The 19635-nt window shown below is 43.8% G+C and overlaps 1 protein-coding gene across 4 annotated transcripts in view; it reads right to left on the bottom strand.

Annotated features, from left to right (window-relative positions):
• LOC147029468 (uncharacterized) overlaps positions 1–19635 on the bottom strand; it is a 42732-nt gene that overhangs the window by 9752 nt on the left and 13345 nt on the right. For 3 of the 4 annotated variants that reach the window (XR_015055918.1, XR_015055920.1, XM_085872532.1), the window contains exon 2: positions 12353–12450. The exons of the other annotated variant lie outside the window; for it this stretch is intronic. Coding sequence is in view for 1 of the 3 variants with exons in the window: in XM_085872532.1 (XP_085728658.1) it covers positions 12353–12450 (98 nt within the window). In the remaining 2 variants the exon portion in view is untranslated. The remainder of the gene's footprint in view (positions 1–12352; positions 12451–19635) is intronic. 4 annotated transcript variants of the gene reach the window in all.

Raw genomic sequence — 19635 nt, 5'->3', positions numbered from 1 at the left:
TGTCTCAAACTGTGTGGACCTCAAACATTTGAGGTCTCCAGAACAACCTCTCAATCCATGCTGTTGCTGATAAACCAGATATCTGTTTAACAGAATCCTTCCTCCCACAAGACATCAATGACTCCTTAATGGCTCTCCCTGGGTATTGTCTCCTCCGATTTGATAGGCCTGAACCCCCCACCCCCACCCACCCCACGTTTTGTTTGTTTGTTTGTTTTAAACAAGTTAGGGAAATAGCATAACGTTGAGAAGGTATGTCAAATATTTTGGATGAAATAAGCAAAATGAGGAATATGGAGACAAAAGTGACAGATTTTTCACCGCGGCTATCCGAGGAGGGGCCTAAGTGAGCCTTGAACAACAAGAAAATGAATTTGACAAATTCCACACACGAGGTACGATTTAACACGGAAAAAAAAAAACAGCAACACAGGGACACACAGAAAAAAAGAGGAAAACACGACAGGTCCTGTTCGGAAAACTTACCTTAGTGAGATGGAAGTGACAGATGCAGGTTAAAGCGGCAGCTTCTGGTAAAACTACCTAAATCCAGAATCACTGCTCACCTTCACTAGTTTGTTCCTCATTTTTAGAACTTGTGGAACCAACCTACACATTCTCTTCAATTTCATTCTTCCCTGCAGGTCTTCAAGATAGCTGTTCACTACCATCTCAGATAAATCCCCAATACAAAACAATGATCTTTTCTGCCCTTGTTAACCCCCTCCCCACCCCCCCTCTTTCATCCCAAAGTCTACCTCATTCCAATTTTCCAGTTTTTCCATCCTGAGAGTTTGCTTATGTAATCCATCTTGTCCACCCCATGCATCCTCCCCTACCCCTCATTCCTCCCCAACACCCATTGTTTGTCCAAATCTCCCTCCATTTTGTTCTTCAACCCTGCTGTTGGTGTTTTCTCCTCTCTCAACTGTTCTTTTTGTTCTGACGAGTCTTGACCCCTTCAGCGTTATATAGCTCTTCAATGAGCCTTGACTCTGTATACAAATAAATAATAGCATCAATTCTTGTACTGCTTGTTTACTTAATTGGTGCACTTTCTGCAACTCATGTATCAATTATTATATGCTCCCTAATTCTCACATCCAAGATGATTGTTTTTTTCAATCCCAGGCAATGGTCATGGTGAAGCCGTTGGGAAAAAAGTTTCCAAGTTTGCAACAAGATGTGTCGAATATTACTCTCATACATGCCATTTATTTTCCAATTTGGATCGAGTGACAATGAACACCTTGTGTTCAGCAATCCACTTCACTGGAACTTGCATCGATTTATTTGCCAACGAACCTCATTAATGGAGCAAGGCAAGCAATTTATTCGGCAGCTGTGGAAGCACAGACCAACTGCCTCGGAAAGGCCTTTTGATTCTCTTACTCCAATCTCATACGTGCCTTTTGCAAATTCATTACCAAACTCAACAGCGAGCTTACTGAAACAACATCAGTTACTAAAAGGAGTCGCGTGTGTGGGTGTGTCCAACATGCTTTACTATAAAGGGTGCATGCTGTTGAGGCATAATAAAGATGATACCGTTGAAAAGATAATAATCCATTTACTTTTTAACAAAAATTAATGTTCATTTATTCATAAAAATGCACGTCTTAAAAACCATTTCAGGAAGGGAAGAAGAATCAAGACCTCAAGTTGTGGCATAATAAAGATGATACCGTTGAAAAGATAATAATCCATTTACTTGGAACAAAAATTAATGTTCATTTATTCATAAAAATGCACGTCTTAAAAACCATTTCAGGAAGGGAAGAAGAATCAGGACCTCAAGTGTTAATGTAGCAGTTCCAACGGCACAACAGAAGAAACCCCTTAAAATAAAGCAATGATGGACCTGGAAATATCACACATAATTGTATATAGTCACCAGCTGAGATACTTGTGCTTCGCCCGAGGAACGTTTATTCTAAACAAGCAGAAGCCTGTGGTAAAAATACCACAACAGGAAACATTAAAAACTATATTATGACGGACGGACAGATGGACATACCAAATATTGAAACGGCTACACCGCTTAAAAAAAGGGAAAAGAAAGAAAGGCGTTTATTCTTGTGCTGGTTGAAAGAACTCGAATCTGGGAGGTTCAATAAGGAATGCCTTGAGTTGTTGTCTGCACTTGGCACTTAAAGAAGAGTAAAATTCGTTTATCAACTTATTGATTTATTTGAAAAAATATATTGATTGGGTGAACTTACCATGGATTATATGAAGATAATTTCGGCTTAGGAACAAGGTACAGACCGTCCATAAATTATTGGTGTGGTTTCAAAATTCAACTACAGCAAAACCAAAAGAGTTAGAATGATGCTGACTTTTGCATTTTGTCACATAATTCATCAAGTTTATTGAAGAGGAAGGGGAGGAGGGGTATATAAAACCAGATAGAAGATTTTCTTTCTTGTGCTGAATAAACTAAATATCAACAGTTCTTGTATAAATGCACAAAACAAAAGGGAAGCTCACACTTTTTTCATGCGGATGCCTGTTGGAAGGTAAATTATCGATTTTTAACCCCAAACCGGGCTTGTATTTTTGGTGCTGCCAGTCTGTCGGTCCTCCCACACATACGTCCAGAGCCTCCACTCGAAAATGACTCGACACATTTATTTCATATTCAGCACATGTGCAGAAAATAACATGTGGGCATAAGACACATCAAATTATTTTGGGATTACAGCCAAATGTCATGGGACACAAGATAATGTTACTAAATTTTGGAAATTATTTTTTAATAAATGTATGGTAGGATTATATATGCTTTCATGAAAATATATATATATATATATATATATATATATATATATATATATATATATATATATGTATACTTTACCATCTCCACCACCAACACAACTTTGAATTACTAATATATTTATATACACTTTACCATCACCTATCCCAAAATAGCACCGTTAATTATTCATTTATGTACGCTTTAGCATAACCACCACCAATACAACTTTGAATCGTTTGCTTATCCTTTACCATGTCCATGACCTGCATACCACATTGACTTATTTATTTATTTTATACATTTGAACATCTCTATGATCAATACTCAACTTTGAATTAATTATTTGTATACACTTTACCATCATCACTTCAAACATACCACATTGAATTGTTTATTTATTTAATTACACTTTACGATCACTGCTCCCAACATACTACCTTAAATTATATATTTCTTTTTTGAGTTATATACCTCTTACCTTCATACATATATTTACAGTGGGGAGAACAAGTATTTGATAAACTGCCGATTTTGCAGGATTTCCCACTTACAAAGCACGTAGAGGTCTGTAATTTTTATCATAGGTACACTTCAATTGTGAAAGACGGAATCTAAAACAAAAATCCTGAAAATAACTTTGTATGATGTTTAAATAATTAATTTGCATTTTATTGCATGAAATAAGTATTTGATACATCAGAAAAACAGAACTTAATATTTGGTGCAGAAACCTTTGTTTGCAATTACAGAGATCAGACGTTTCCTGTAATTCTTAACCAGGTTTGCACAGACTGCAGCAGGGATTTTGGCCCACTCCTCCATACAGATCTTCTCCAGATCCTTCAGGTTTCAGGGCTGTCGCTGGGAAACACAGACTTTCAGCTCCCTCCAAAGATTTTCTATTGGGTTCAGGTCTGGAGACTGGCGAGGCCACTCCAGGACCTTGAGATGCTTCTTACGGAGCCACTCCTTAGTTGCCCTGGCTGTGTTTTGGGTCGTTGTCATACTGGAAGACACAGCCACGCCCCATTTTCAATGCTCTTGTTGAGGGAAGGAGGTTGTTGGCCAAGATCTCGTGATACATGGCCCCATCCATCCTCCCCTCAATACGGTGCATTCGTCCTGTCGCCTTTGCAGAAAAGCATCCCAAAGAATGATGTTTCCACCTCCATGCTTCACGGTTGGGATGGTGTTCTTGGGGTTGTACTCATCCTTCTTCTTCCTCCAAACACGGCGAGTGGAGTTTAAACCAAAAAGCTCTATTTTGGTCTCATCAGACCACATGACCTTCTCCCATTCCTCCTCTGGATCATCCAGATGGTCATTGGCAAACTTCAGACCGACCTGGACATGCGCTGGCTTGAGCAGAGGGACATTGCGTGCGCTGCAGGATTTTAATCCATGACGGCGTAGTGTGTTACTTATGGTTTTCTTTGATACTGTGGTCCCAGCTCTCTTCAGGTCATTGAGCAGGTCCTGCCATGTAGTTCTGGGCTGATCCCTCACCTTTCTCATGATCATTGAGGCTCCACGAGGTGAGATCTTGCATGGAGCCCAAGACCGAGGGAGATTGACTGTTATCTTGAACTTCTTCCATTTTCTAATAATTGCGCCAACAGTTGTTGCCCTCTCACCAAGCTGCTTGCCTATTGTCCTATAGCCCATCCCAGCCTTGTGCAAGTCTACAATTTGGTCCCTGATGTCCTTAGACAGCTCTCTGATCTTGCCCATTGTGGAGAGGTTGGAGTATGATTGATTGAGTGTCAACAGCTGTCTTTTATGCAGATAACGAGTTCAAACAGGTGCAGTTAATATAGGTAATGAGTGGAGAAAGGGAGGACTTCTTAAAGACAAAACTAACAGGTCTGTGAGAGCTGGAATTCTTATTGGTGGGAGGTGATCAAATACTTATTTCATGCAATAAAATGCAAATTAATTATTTAAAAATCATACAATGTGATTTTGAGGATTTTTGTTTTCGATTCAGTTTTTCACAGTTGAAGTGTACCTATGATAAAAATTACAGACCTCTACGTGCTTTGTAAGTGGGAAAACCTGCAAAATCGGCAGTGTATCAAATACTTGTTCTCCCCACTGTATATATTCAATACCCTTGCCAGATGAGAGGGTATTGCATTTGAGCCATTTGTCTGACTGTACAGATCGTGTTTATGTCTATTCATTACGTACTATAGAAATGCTTATGGGAATGATACTGAGAATTCTTGTTAAATAATTCATGTACCGGTGCGTGCGTGTGTGCATGCGTGCGTGCATGCGTGCGTGTGTGCCGCTACTCCTACAGTTCTGGGCCGATTACATCCAGACTTCCTACATAACACCAGCATGATGACAATTAGTGAATAAGGGTGTTTTACCTTTGCCAGTGCACTTGGGGGAGGGAAAAGGGATGCAAATTCTTTCTGAATATGTGGATCGTGTCGCACCACTCCAGGTGGGGGAGGGTATTACAAGCCCCCACCATTTACAGTACGGTATTACTGTCCCCACATTTTCCAGTGCAGCGAGGTGTTTTCAATTACGCAGCGAGAAGTAATTTGAATTACACGTTTGAACTCGAAGGGCACTCGATAGAGCGCATACCTCCACCACGTTATTCCTGATCCAAAAGAACATATTGGGCCCAATACATTTTTGAAATATGCTATCCAGTACTATATCGTTTTTGGCCCCATCTCTCAATGGTGAAGAATCACTTTAAAAACTAAATAATTCTCATATCCACATACGGATTCGGATCTTCATGAAAGTCGAACCAATTCGTCACGGTCACACACCCAACCTGTCCACCAAGTTTCATCCAAATCCGTACACAACTTTTTGAGATATCCTGCTCTATATCCTTTTTGGCCCTATCTCTCCATGGTGAAGAATCACTTAAAACATTCTGGTAGTCAGATATTCACCAAAATTGAATCAATTCTTCCTTATCACACACCCAACCTGCCCACCAAATTTCATCCGGATCCGTCCACAACTTTGTGAGATATCCTGCACCCAGACAGATAAACAAAAAACAAACAAGCAGACAGAGGTGAAAACATAACCTCCTTCACCTTTGGGGTGGAGGTCATAAGGATAATAACATGCCCCCCCCCCGGCTGCTTCTAGATATTATTATAATGCATCATAATAATAATAATAATAATGGTACATAATGATACACAATGATAATGGTTCACAATGATGATAACAACAATAAATAATGATAAATAATAATAGCAATACACAATACGAATAAGTGTGCGTGTTGTGGGGGGTGTATTGTTATGTCTGGTTTCCTGCGTGTCAGCGTGTCTCCTCCGTAACTCCAAAACCATGAAACCTAGTGGCCCCAAACTTTGCATGCATACTAAGGGAACTCCAAATGAGTTCATGAATGAAGACCAGGTGTTTGGGTAAAGTTAAACACCCTGTTTGAAGATAATTAACGGCATACCTGCATGAAAGGCTTATCCTTGGTCAGCCCAACTTCGCCTTGCAGGGGTCTTGGCCTCCAATTTGATTTGGATTCAAACAATCTATACTCTCACGGACTAAGTATATAATCAAAACATTATATCGGATTGGAGAATCGGATGTTGTGGACTAAATAAGTGTCAAAATCTGGAGTGAAATCTGAAAAATTTTACGAATCAGCAATTATTATAACTAAATGCATTTATTTAAGCAAAACATTAAACGTAACTTTTTGCACTGTTCGGTCAATTATATTGAGTGAAGAAAAGATTAAGGAACGTGTAGGAAGTGGAACTTCATTGATCGCAATGAAAAGAAAAAGAATTATACAACTGGATCGCCGCAATCTACAAGCTGCTTTTGCAAGCCATGGCGATACAGTCCACAGCAGTCGTCCTTTTTTGGCAATTACGTTTGCAGTTTGCTTTTTTCACCTTGTTTGTGTGATCTATTTTCATTATAAAATATTCATATGAATGTATCAATAGTTGCTGAAATATATTAATAGCCAGCAGTTGCTGACAGCACAAATGGACGTGGAACAAATGACTCTCCGTGGGGGTGTGTGCATGCTTGGTTTTGTGTATGCGGTGTGTGGGTTTCATGGATTCGCAGTCCGAACTCGCAACCAAGCCTGTGGTGCATGCTGGAAGTTATGTGGCCATCTCACGAACCATGTGCTTCGGCACACGGGAAGCGGACGTGCTGCGGCACCGAAGCCACTCGGAACGTGCCATACAATGCAGGTGTGGGGAAATCTGTGCGAGTGAAAGGATGAGTATATCACCAGTGCACGTGCACGGTTAGCATGGACCACGAGGAGGTTGGAGGAATGTGTATGGGGGGCTGTTAAAGGCTGATGGCTTCCCCAAAGTGTAGCGTGTACAAATCCGATTTGTAGTGAACCGTCCGCAAGGGCGCAAAGGTCGCTGCATTTGCGAGCATGCATACATACATGCAGGCCTTTGCCAGGTAGATAGCGTGGGTGTTAAATGCACCCGCCAGGTTGTATGCAGAACCCGGCGGTGAAAAATAAAATGTTGCTGTTTGGGTGCATTTTCACGCCCCGGTACGCTGCCTTTCCTTCCCCTCCCCTCAGGCTGCCTTTCCTTCCCCTCCCCTCAGGCTGCCTTTCCTTCCCCTCCCCTCACGCTGCCTTTCCTTCCCCTCCCCTCACGCTGCCTTTCCTTCCCCTCCCCTCACGCTGCCTTTCCTTCCCCTCCCCTCACGCTGCCTTTCCTTCCCCTCCCCTCACGCTGCCTTTCCTTCCCCTCCCCTCACGCTGCCTTTCCTTCCCCTCCCCTCACGCTGCCTTTCCTTCCCCTCCCCTCACGCTGCCTTTCCTTCCCCTCCCCTCACGCTGCCTTTCCTTCCCCTCCCCTCACGCTGCCTTTCCTTCCCCTCCCCTCACGCTGCCTTTCCTTCCCCTCCCCTCACGCTGCCTTTCCTTCCCCTCCCCTCACGCTGCCTTTCCTTCCCCTCCCCTCACGCTGCCTTTCCTTCCCCTCCCCTCACGCTGCCTTTCCTTCCCCTCCCCTCACGCTGCCTTTCCTTCCCCTCCCCTCACGCTGCCTTTCCTTCCCCTCCCCATCTTGCTGCCTTCCCTTCCCCTCCCTTCACACTGCCTTTCCTTCCTCTCCCCTTCTTCCCTTCCGCTCCTCTCATGCTCTCTTCCCTTCCCTCCCCTCGCGCTGCCTTTCCTTCCCCTCCCCTCACGTTGCCTTCCCTTCCCCTCCCTTCATGCTGCATTACCTTCTTCTGCCCTCATGCTGCCTTCCTTCCCCTTCCCTCACGCTGCCTTTCCTTCCCCTACCCTCCTGCTGCCTTTCCTTCCCCTCCACTCGCGCTGCCTTTCCTTCCCCTACCCTCATGCTGCCTTTCCTTCCCCTCCCCTCATGCTGCCTTTCCTTCCCCTCCCCTCATGCTGACTTTCCTTCCCCTCCCCTCATGATGCCTTTCCTTCCCCTCCCCTCATGCTGCCTTTCCTTTCCCTCCCCTCACACTATAACCTCTTCCCAAAATAAACCTTCACACTCTTTCCCTCTCCAACCTTCCTTCTCACCTTTCTCAAAAACTTACCCCTCACCCTTCTCCCTCACCTCTCCCCTCACCCTTCTCCCTCCAATCTCCCACCTCACTCCCTCTTCTCAAAGTTGCCCCCCCCCTCGCATCTACAAAGCTGCCACCTTCCCCTGCCCTCTCCCTTACATCTCATCCCCCCACCTCCTGCAATCTTCAACTTCCCTCTGCCCCTCTGTTATTACTCCCCACTGTGCCTCATCCCATCACCACCAAGCCTATTCTTCTCATCCAGCCCTCTCCCCAAGCTCTTCTGTAAGCCCCCACACACTATCAGCATCTCTCCCTACCTCCCCCCCCCCACCTCCTCCCTCATCCTACCCTCCCCCTCTTGGTGGTGGACAGGTTAGGTGAGTCGCAAGAACAAATTGATTTGATTTTGGTGAAAATCCGAATCCGGATATAGATACGAGAATTATTTAATCTTCAAAGTGATTCTTCACCTTTGAGAGATTGGGCCAAAAATGATGTATTGCATGATATTTCAAAAATTCATTGGGCCCAATATGTTCTTGTGGATCAGGCATTACGTGGCGGAGGTATGCACTCCACAGAGTGCGCTTCCAGTTAAGTCTGTTTCTGGTGTATGTTCCCTGTGTGGCCTCCAAAGCCAGTCGCCCACTGGGCATCCTCAGTCGTGGAAAGTCCTTCCTTGGCACACTTGAGCTCCTGACCACGTAAAAACCTTTCATCCACAGCCTGATGGAGTAATGCTCTCCCCTCTGGGTTGGTGCTCCCGCCTCTCACCTTTCTCGGCATCATGCTGTGGAAACCAAGGCATTTAAGATTATTACTATCTCCCGTGATAAGGCTGTCTTTGGGTCTCTCACTGCAGGAAGGTCGGTGATCTTCCTGTCTTCTACTGTCTCCTCTCTGGCCTCCCCCCTCCCCCCATACTGTCTGCTATCTGTCCCCCCCTCCCCCCATATTTTCATAGGGTGCTCAAGGCATGCCAGCAACCTCCTTCTGGTTAAACTACCAAAATCGAGAATCACTGCTCATAGTGTAGGGTCATCTGTTGAAAAATCTGAGTTTGCATTTTTGGTCTGCCAACTGTTGTTTATATACATTTTTGTATCCTTTAGACATCCCGAAAGGATATGAAAGATGTTGGGAAGTTTTCATTTTCAGTTTTATGCCTTTTTTTAACGAAACAATGCATAACCATGAAAAACAATTAAAAATGTGTATATTTTCTATCAGTGTTTTGTTTAAGAAGTAAAGTGTATCATGTGACATATCAAAATGATTGGAATGATGAGCTTTAACAATTTATGACTTTTCAGTTTTTTCGTAACAACAAAATTAATATTTGGACAAATTTGCAAAAAATAGGCAAAATATTCTACTTTATGAAACCAGTGATATACCCAATTATAGCATAAAATATTGACATGCAAATCGAATATTTTATTCTTTGACAATTAAATCCATGATGTCATTTGTTTAGATGCATTTAGCTCTGCTGAGATTAGTCAACCAGCAGAGCTTATATACACATATATCATTGCCATGAATGCATCATCTGCCCATCCATCCATCAATCGATCATCATTATAAACAAATTAGAAAAAACTAATTCTGTAACAATTTGTGTAGAATCCATTGTTTTTCAGGTAATGCAGAATTGCTGGTGGAGATGTTGACAAACTAAATGAACAAATACAATTATTTATATATGATATTATTTCTTCAGATAAGCTGAGAAACTTTGATATAATAGAATGTATTATTAACTGCATTATAGAATGTATCTAAATGCATGGGCGGTGGTGGTTCCTAACATGAATATGTTTGTGTTTTAGGAAAATGGCAGAGCCACCAAGAAAGCAGCAGAAATGTGAACCTATTGATTATAAACTGTGCATTAGGTGCCAAAATGCAACTGGAGATCTGGTGACAAACCCTGAAGATGAGTCTTGTGAAAACCTTCTTGACCATATTCAGAAATGGGCCAGTTACCAAGATCCAGAATGTCTATCAATCAGCAACAGACTCGGTAGTGTTACAGCAGAACAGCTGGAACAATGGGGTGCTTCATGGCACAGAAACTGCTACAGAGACACAGTCAGTTCAAAAATGTTGGATGGTGCAAAAAAAAAGGTATGACAAAAGTGTGGCACTAGGTGATGCAAGCCTAATCACAAAGCGTAGCAAAGGAGGATGGCCATCAAAAAAAGCAGACTGCAGATAAACCTAAAGTAGCTACATGTACAAGTGAGGGACAGTCTTCCAGCTCAGAACGATTTACAAGATCATCTGCAAAATCCTATGACAAGGAACTATGCTTCTTTTGTGATAAGGATGATACCAATGAGCAGCTACATGATGCATGTCCATAGAACATCAAAAACATAGAACATGAAACAGGGTACACACGATCATCGGAAAGGATCTATCAAGGATTCACAGAGCTATGTGTGTATGGACTCAACACCTATCAGAACAGCTATGGACACATTCCTGAGCAGCTCTAAAACAGAGCAGTCTCACAGAGTATCTTTCAATGAAGGTACTTAACCATTTTACCAAAAGTGAAAAATCAGTCATTGTCTACTAAAAATGGTGTACACTCTACTCAGCAGCAACCTGTGATGCATCTGAATACAACCCAGGAGGAAGCAGAGACAATCTTGATACTGCATGCTCTAGAAGCTGCAAAGTCTCGAGGTGTAATTCACATCCTCTCACCTGACACAGACGCGTTTATTCTTGCCTTACATTGTTTCCCTGAACTTGGGCAGCAGACATGCATGATATTAGGAGCAGGAGAACACCAACGTATAGCACCACTGAGGCCAATCTATGAAGCACTTGGGGAAGATCTGGCAGCAGCATTGCCTGGATTTCACAGTTTTACAGGCTGTGATACAACAGGAAAGTTTGCTGGGAAAGGAAAACTGACCTGCTGGAAAGTTATGCAGAAGGCTTCTCCAAACATGCTCACTGCCTTCAAAAACCTGGGCTCTACCATAACACCCACAAGAGAGACAGAAGCTTCCTTCGAAGAATTTGTTTGTCAGCTGTTCCAGCCACAGACCAAAAAAAAAGGATGTGGGACAGCTTCGTTGGGAGATGTTTAAGAGGTCACAGGCGGAGTCTGAAAGGTTTTTTTTTTTTTTTTTTTTTTTTTTGTATACCTTGGTCGAGGCTCGTATGAGAGCGAACACACAACTCACAGCAAAGAGGCATGAGACAAGAGGGGCGGGAGTGGAAGGGACAAAACATTGGGGAACAGACACAGGTGAACTGTGGAAGGGAGAGGGATGGGGATGGGACGGGGAACATGGCGAGGAGAAGATGGACATTACAGGGACTTTCAGGAAGGAAAGCAGAAGAATTGAAGGAAGTGGGCTTGGGTGGATTATCGGGGGTAGAAAAGATCGAGGATTTGGATGGGGGAAGATAAGAGGTGGTGGTGAACAGCTGTTTTGAAAGCCTGGAGGGAAGAATGGGAAAGAATAGAGTGAGGAAGTTTATTCCAAAGGCGGGAAAAAAGAGGAATGAAAGAGTGAAGATGAGCAGTGATTCGTGATTTTGGTAGTTTTACCAGAAGGGGGTTGTTGGCGGACCTTGAGCGCCCTGTGGAAATGTGGTTGGGACAAATCGCAGAGAGAGCAGGGGGGGCAAGGCTGGAGAGGAGTCGGTAGAAGACAGAAAGACCACCGACTAACCTGCGGTGATTGAGTGAGAGGCCCAATGACTCAGCTTCATTGCGGGAGATGCCAATGATCTTAAATGCCCTGGTTTCGACAGCGTGAAGTCGAGAAAGGTGGGAGGCAGGAGCACCAGCCCAGAGGGGAGAGCAGTACTCCATCAGGCTACAGAGTCTGAAAGGTTACCACCAACTGCAGCTGTGTTAAAACAGCATACCCTACATGCCCACTATCAGGCCATGATTTGGTGTAATGACCGCAATCCACAACCCAACTTGCCACCACCAGAAAGGTATGACTGGAGGATGGAGAACAGTACCTTTGTTCCAATCATAACCACTCTGAAACCAGCACCAGATGCTGTGATAGAGCTCACCAGATGTGGATGCGGAACTAGTAAATGCATAGGGGGTAGATGTTCATTCAAAAAAGCTGGTCTCCCTTGCACAGAGATGTGTGCCTGTGAGGCATCACCTGAGAAATGCATGAACACAGAACCTGTCAATTTGATGATTGACAGTGATGATGAAACTGAAAGTGATGATGATGATGATGTTGACTACTGACTATAAAGTATTAAACTGAAATTAACTTTGTGATTTACTATAAATAGAACCAGTTATGTGTATGTCATTCATGTTGACACTAAATGTTAGCAGCGAGATGTGTAGAATCTCTAGTCTAGTAATTAATTAGTATGACCATATATTAGAGTGGTTGTAATTGGAGTAGAATGTGTAGTATAGTAGGTAGGTATAGAATGTGTAATACTAGTAGATTGTTTAACACATTTCAACAAACTGCATGAATATATGCACAAATGTGAATTTTCTGTAATAATCACCTTGCTTTAAGACTGCATCGCTTCCTTAAAGTATTGTCATATACAATGTAGATTAGAACCACCCACCCCCTCTAGACTAATGGGAGAAGTGATTTTTAACAATGCATTCCCCCCCCCCCTCTGTGACCAACCAGCCACTCACCCAACCACCATAAGAAAGTACTTTAGGGAAGCGATGTAGACTTATGATATGACCCTTAATACATTTAGGTATTATAGAAAAAGTGCAACATAATGTTGTCTTTCGAACCACCTGGATCTATACTGGAATTGTCCCCAACTATTTTATATTTGGTAACAAGAGTTTATCATGTTTTTCCCTGAAATACACTGCAAAACAATGAGCATATAATTATATTAACTTGATATATGTATATGATTCCACATTATACAGCTTATTGTTAGTGATGCTAGTAAGTTTACATACCATCCAAGCAAAGCATATTTATCTATGTATGCTAACAATGCCTTAAAATCTATATCAAATGTCTAAAATAGTATGCTCATGTGTTTGTAGTCACTGAGAGGCTCATTTTGAGGTGTCACATGCTACATTTATGTACAAAATAAAAAAAAATAGTATACTTTTTTTAGCTAATTTAGGGTCATATCAAAATTGGGTCTAAAATTCATAAAAATAACATTAAAACTTCCCAACATCATTGTTTTGTTAAAAGGATGTGCATAGAACATGAAAAACATTAGAAACAACAGTTGGCAAAGAAAAAATACAGGATTACACATGGCCCTACACTATCACCTTCACTCTTTCATTCCTCTTTTTCCCCACCTTTGGAACAAATTACCACACACTCTTTAATCCCATTCTTCCATCCAGGTCTTCAAAATAGCTGTTTACCACCATCTCTAATCTTCCCCCATTCAAAACCATTATCTTTTTCACCCCCTTTAATCCACCCCAAACACACATGCTTCATATTCCCTGCTCTCCTTCCTGAAAGTCCCTGTAGTGTCCATCTTGTTTATCCCATGTACCCTGCCCCATCCCTCTCCCTTCCACAGATCTCCTCATGTATCTATTCCCCACTGTTTTGTGCTTCCCTCTCCCATCCCTCAAGTCTCCTGCTCCCCCTTGTTATACGTTCTGTGGGTTAGCTGTTATACGAACTTTGACATTGTATGGAATTTAAAAAAAAAAAATTTAAACCTTTTCACCACCATACAACTTTGTAGTTCGAGGAGAGGAATGCGCGTCAAAGAATGTACGAATTTGACAAATGAACACTTTTTTAGCAGTCGGTACGGCTGCTCGGATCAATTCCGCAGTTTAAATTTTGAAACTTGGCTCAGGTTAAGAGATTCTCGAGCTTATTGCATGTGCGGAAATTAAATAAAGGCACAAATACTGGCACGGCTTTTTTGATGGTTGAAGGAAAACGCCATTCCTTCGCTTCCCTTTCCCTCATGCTTACCCCCTCCCAAAGCCTCTCCCCCCTGCACCCCAATGGACTCTCAGGCGGTATCCAGGCATTTTTAACATACCCCATTTTGTTCAATCCTGCACTAATGCCAGCACAAGGGGACCAAACACCCCCACCCCCCCCCCTCCTCACACTTTCTCTCAACTACCAAATGCATGTCGAGAACCCCTCCCTCCCCCAACCTCCTCGCTCCCACCCCCATCCCGGAGTGTATAGCGACGTATGGTGAGGCATCGCTCTCCCCCCATTCCTCCCCTTCCTCAATTGCTTACAGATTCCTACTTTAGGTAAGGGAATTATGTTTTGAGGTTTACAATTTAAATGAAGTTGAATGCAGGATGTTGTGAAATTAACATAATTTACAGCAATCCTTTAAATTATATTATATTTTAGGAATGGCCGATACTGTACAATTTAAGATAATTTTTGTGGTAAAACCAGAAACAGGCAACCTTTGGTCAGCCTCATGCATTCAGCTCACTTATCTCAGGGTCTCAATCTGCCATTTTGTCAGCTCAGCTCAAAAATGCCTTACCTTGGAACAGGTCGGTTTCTGTACGATAAAGCTTCATCACTACGAATCACTGTATACATAACTGATCGCTGATCCTCATACCTTTGAATTGCTGGATACATTGCAATGCATTTCAATGCCCAGAGATGCCTTTATTTAATTTCCGCATATACGATAAACTCTGGAATCTCTTAAGCTGAGCCGAAATTCAAAATTTAAACTGCAGAATTGACCATAGCAGCAGTTCCGACTGCAAAAAAGTGTTCATTTGTCCAATTATGATTGTTTGACACTACGGGCTTCTCCAGTTAGTGTTTAGTATAACCGATCGCTAATCGCTTGTCCAGCCAGCCATTCCTCATCAACCATTTGGTTGGAGTGCTTGCTTGCATGCTTAATAGTAGTGGGCAGTATCAATTCCAAAGTACTCGATTCTCAATTCCAACCATGGAATCAAAAGGAAGAGAGTAGTGAACCGGAATAGACGTCGGTTCCTAGTATTTCCGACTTCTGAGAAATGAGCGTTTTTTTTTTCGGGGAATTTATTTTCATCCCTGTTGGATATGTTCCAGTTACAAATGGCCAGGTAATGCATTGATTGAAAAGGAACACGGCCCTGGAACATCCCGTTTGCAATATGGCAGCAAAAACAAGTCACTTGTAAACTAAGTGGGGAGGTTAGACTTTTTTCTGTCTGACCGGCCAGGCTCCCTCCAGGGAAGATACCCAGGCTTGCATCTATAAGGGCTGTGAAGGGGGAAACCCTGTTTCAGTCCTAGGAGCAGGTGGCCTCGGCTCCTGGTTTCAGCGAGAGAAGTAGCGACCCTCGCTCGTATTTAGCTTTGAATGGAACCATGAATTCAAATGACCTACCAAGTCCTATACTTACAACGGCAGGAGTCCGCAGGAGCTTGGGATTCGTGCACGTTCGCCAGTCAGACATGATGATGGCTTACCCTTAAACCCTCTTGGGAGGGGTACAGCTGACAGATGCAAGAAGCCTGTGGCAACATTGAAGTGTAAACAGTCCCTCAAGCTAGGCACTTTCAACATCCAGACTCTCACAGCGTCGAAGATCACAGACGAGGACTCTCAGTTGAAGACTGAGGAACTAGCTTTGAATATGAAGAAGCAGTGTGGAGATATGTGGGGTTCAGGAACACAGGCAGGTGCATCAGATGGAACGGAGAGATGATGTGAACCGCTACAGCGCTGGTCTTGGGTATGAACTGTACACGGCATCAGCATGGAGGAATACAGTGCAAGCAGCAATAGGAGGGGTGGGGATCATTATTGGCAAGGTAGCTCAGAAGACCTTAATTGGAGTGGATCGCATTTCGGACTGGGTGGTTAAGGCTTCCTTCCAGGGGAACCCTGCATTTACAGTAATTGTCGTATACGCACCATGTGAATACGCAGACAGCACCACCAAAACTGAGTTTTACAATAACCACCGGCAGACGATTGAAGCTGTTCCTCCACATCACTTCCTGGCTATACTCGGTGACCTTAATGCACGCCCTGGCCCGGATGACGTTCTATTCACCCACAATGAGCAGACAAATGAGGCGGTTGCTGGATGCGATGGAGGACGATCAGCTATTGGCCACTAACACGCTGTTTCAGAAGAGAAGAAGGAAATTATGGACCTGGATGTCACCAAACAAGACCACGCATCAGATTGACTACATCCTGACGCGCAAGAAGTGGCGTAAAAGCATCACCAACAGTGAAGCATATGGGACTTTTTCCTCTCTGGGGTCGGATCACAGGGTGGTGGCCATGACAGTAAGACCAAGTCTCAGATCAACGAGGCGGAATGTGGTGAAGAAGGTGAAGTACGTATGGGGTGAGCTGGCGGTTAACCGTCAACTGCAGGAGCGTTATGCAGTGGAGATACGAAATAGATTCCACATGCTGCAGGGGAGAGATGAGGGGGCTTCAGAACGTTACCAACGTTTTGTTGAAGCAAACCAACAGGCAGCTGAGGCCTGCCTCACACAAATCCTGAGGGTACGGAGGAAGGAGCAGAGTTTAGATCCTAAGGTCACTATGGCCCGGAAGGAGATGAAGGCTGCGTATGAAGCATACATTGTTGACAAGGTTGAAGATGGCCAGAGTAGAGAGGAGTACACAAGGAGAAAGGAGGAGCTGTACAGGATGTATGCAATTTTGGAGTAGGAGAAACTGACTCAGAAAATAGTTGAGGTGGAAGAAGCGCACAAAAACCAGAGGTGTGGATTGAGCTGGCAGCTCATCAATGATACCTCTGGTCGAAAGTCGGCCCAGTCCGCAAATATTCAAGGTGAAAGTGCGGAGAAGAGAGTTGGTACCTGGTACTCTCATTTCAAAAACTTGCTGGGTAACCCTCCTCAACTTTTGGTGGATAACATACCAATAGCTCCCATCTTCAGTGACTTCCCCATAATCGATGGCCCCTTTACCATGGATGAGTACAAGAAGGCTAAAGCATCCATAACGTGCAGCAAGAGCAGTGGTGAGGATGGGGGTGGTACCAGAAGTGTTGAAGTACATCCCTTTGGATGAAATTATCTTAGTATTCATCAACTATGCGTACGAGGAAGGGGAGTTGCCATAGCAGTGGTCTATCCTGAACATTGTCCCTGTACCGAAGACGGGAGATCTCTCCAAGACCGACAACTACCGTAGGATTTGCCTGAGCTCGGTGGTGCCAAAGACATATAATCGAATGATTCTGAGCCGTATCAGACCTGTCATTAGATCCCCTGCTGAGGTACTCTCAAAATGGCTTCCGTCCGGAACGCTCAACTGTGGGGCAGATCCCGATGCTTAGGAGACTACTCAAGGGAGTGAGAGATTGGAGCTTTACAGCAGTGATCACTTTCATCAACTTCAAGAAGGCTTTCGATAGTGTTCATCAAGGGAAGCTTTTTGAGGTCCTCCGCGCCTACGGCGTCCCTGAGAAAGTGGTTAAAGCAATCAGTGCCACCTACTCCAAGACTTGTGGTAAGGTCTGCTCGCCTGATGGAGAAACAGAGTACTTTGAGATTCTGGCTGGGGTACGACAAGGAGTTACGTTGACACCCTTTCTGTTTATTGTGGTCCTTGACCACGCACTGAGGCTTGCCATCAGTGGCAGGGAGAAGGAGCTTGGGTTTACGCTGGTGCCCCGTCGGAGCCAACGGGTACGACCCATAATGATCACAGATCTTGACTTCGCCGACGACAATGCTCTGATATCAGACACAGCGAAGAAGGCGAGGGATCTACTACTGGCTGTGGAGTGTGAATGCAAGAAGATTGGTCTACAGCTTAATCCCAAAAAGACAAAGGTGATGGCATATAATATTGATGACACCACCATTGCAACCTGAGATGGTACGGCACTTGAAGTCAAGAAAGACTTCAAGTATCTTGACTCCTGGATTGCCTCGACTGAGCACGACATCAAGATTAGACGAGCCCTCACATGGAATGCCTTGCACGGTATGAGGATAGTATGGAAGTTGGGGCTGAGAGATGACCTGAAAAGGCGGCTTTTTGTCGCAACAGTCGAGTCTGTGCTGCTATATGGAGCGGAGACATGGACACTTATGGTGCAACAAGAGAAGGCATTAGATGGGGTCTACACGCGCATGCTCAGGATAGCCCTTATCGTGTCTTGGAGAGATCATGTACAGAACGTCAACTTATATGCTGGCCTGCCAAGAGTATCCGTCAAAGTCCATGAGAGAAGGATGAGACTGGCGGGACACTGCGTTCGGCCCCCTGAACTGTCTGCTAAACCCCTAATACTTTGGGAGCCCACACAGGGCACTGCAAGAAGAGGTATAAGTCAGGCCACCTACATCAGTGCACTCCGGAGCAACACAAGCCTTGACAGCATAAACGAACTGGGGACTGCCATGCTGGATAGGTTGGTCTGGAGGTGCTATATTCATGGAACCCAAAATGGCATAGCCTAAGGCCAATATACACCCGAACATTAGTAGTAGTAGTCGTGTAAACTAAACACGCCCCAAGGGCGTGTTCCTTTTCAATGAATAACAAGGCATTTAGAATTGGCCGGTAAAGCATGCTGATTGCTTTGCAGACAGATGAGTAGGCTGTAAATTAACTGATAAGTATTTCAGTATTAAACGTTGGTCAACATGTCGTTCAAAGGTCCAGATGTGCAGTTTGAAACTATTTTGGGAAGGTTAAAGAACACAGTCCAAAAGTGCATTCTCACATTGTTCAATTGACATTGCTCATCACTATAATACGTCCAATATGCTAAAACATTTGAAAAACCAACACCAGAGAGAGTACCTATTAATGGCGGTTGAGAATGAGCAAAGAAACCAAAATCTGCAACAGCAACTAGTTTTATTTGCTTTCGCAATGGATGATTGAAAGCACTTTCATCCCGGAAGCGCCTCGGTATGCTGCCTTCCATTCCCCTCCACTTACACTGACTTCCCTTCCCCTCCCCTCATACAAACCTCCTCCCAAACCCCCTCCACCACCATACAATTCCCTGGAGGTCGAGGAAGGGGTGTCAAAGCATGTGCAAATTTGACAAATGAACACTTTTTTTAGCAGTTGGAACTGCTGCTAGGATCAATTCTGCAGTTTCAATTTTGAAATTTGGCTCGGGTTAAGACATTCTTGAGCTTCTTGCATTTTAGATGTAAAACATATGCAGAAATTAAATAAAGGCACAAACACTGGCATGGCTTTCTCAATTGAAAGAAAATGCCCTTCCTTCCCATCCCCTCCTCTCCTCTCATGCTTAACTCCTTCCAAAGCCACTCTCCCCTCAAGCCCCACATGGATGTCTCCAGTTGGTGTTTAGTATGACCTGCAAGCCTGGTGTTGGCTTTGTGGCTTGGAAT

This window comes from Eptatretus burgeri, chromosome 3 (assembly GCF_056783735.1).
Source record: "Eptatretus burgeri isolate ZD-2024b chromosome 3, Ebu_testis_v1, whole genome shotgun sequence".
NCBI classification, from domain to species: Eukaryota; Metazoa; Chordata; class Myxini; order Myxiniformes; family Myxinidae; genus Eptatretus; species Eptatretus burgeri.
The sequence above is the reverse complement of the archived record's forward strand: the minus strand, read 5'-3'. Positions and strand labels throughout refer to the sequence as shown.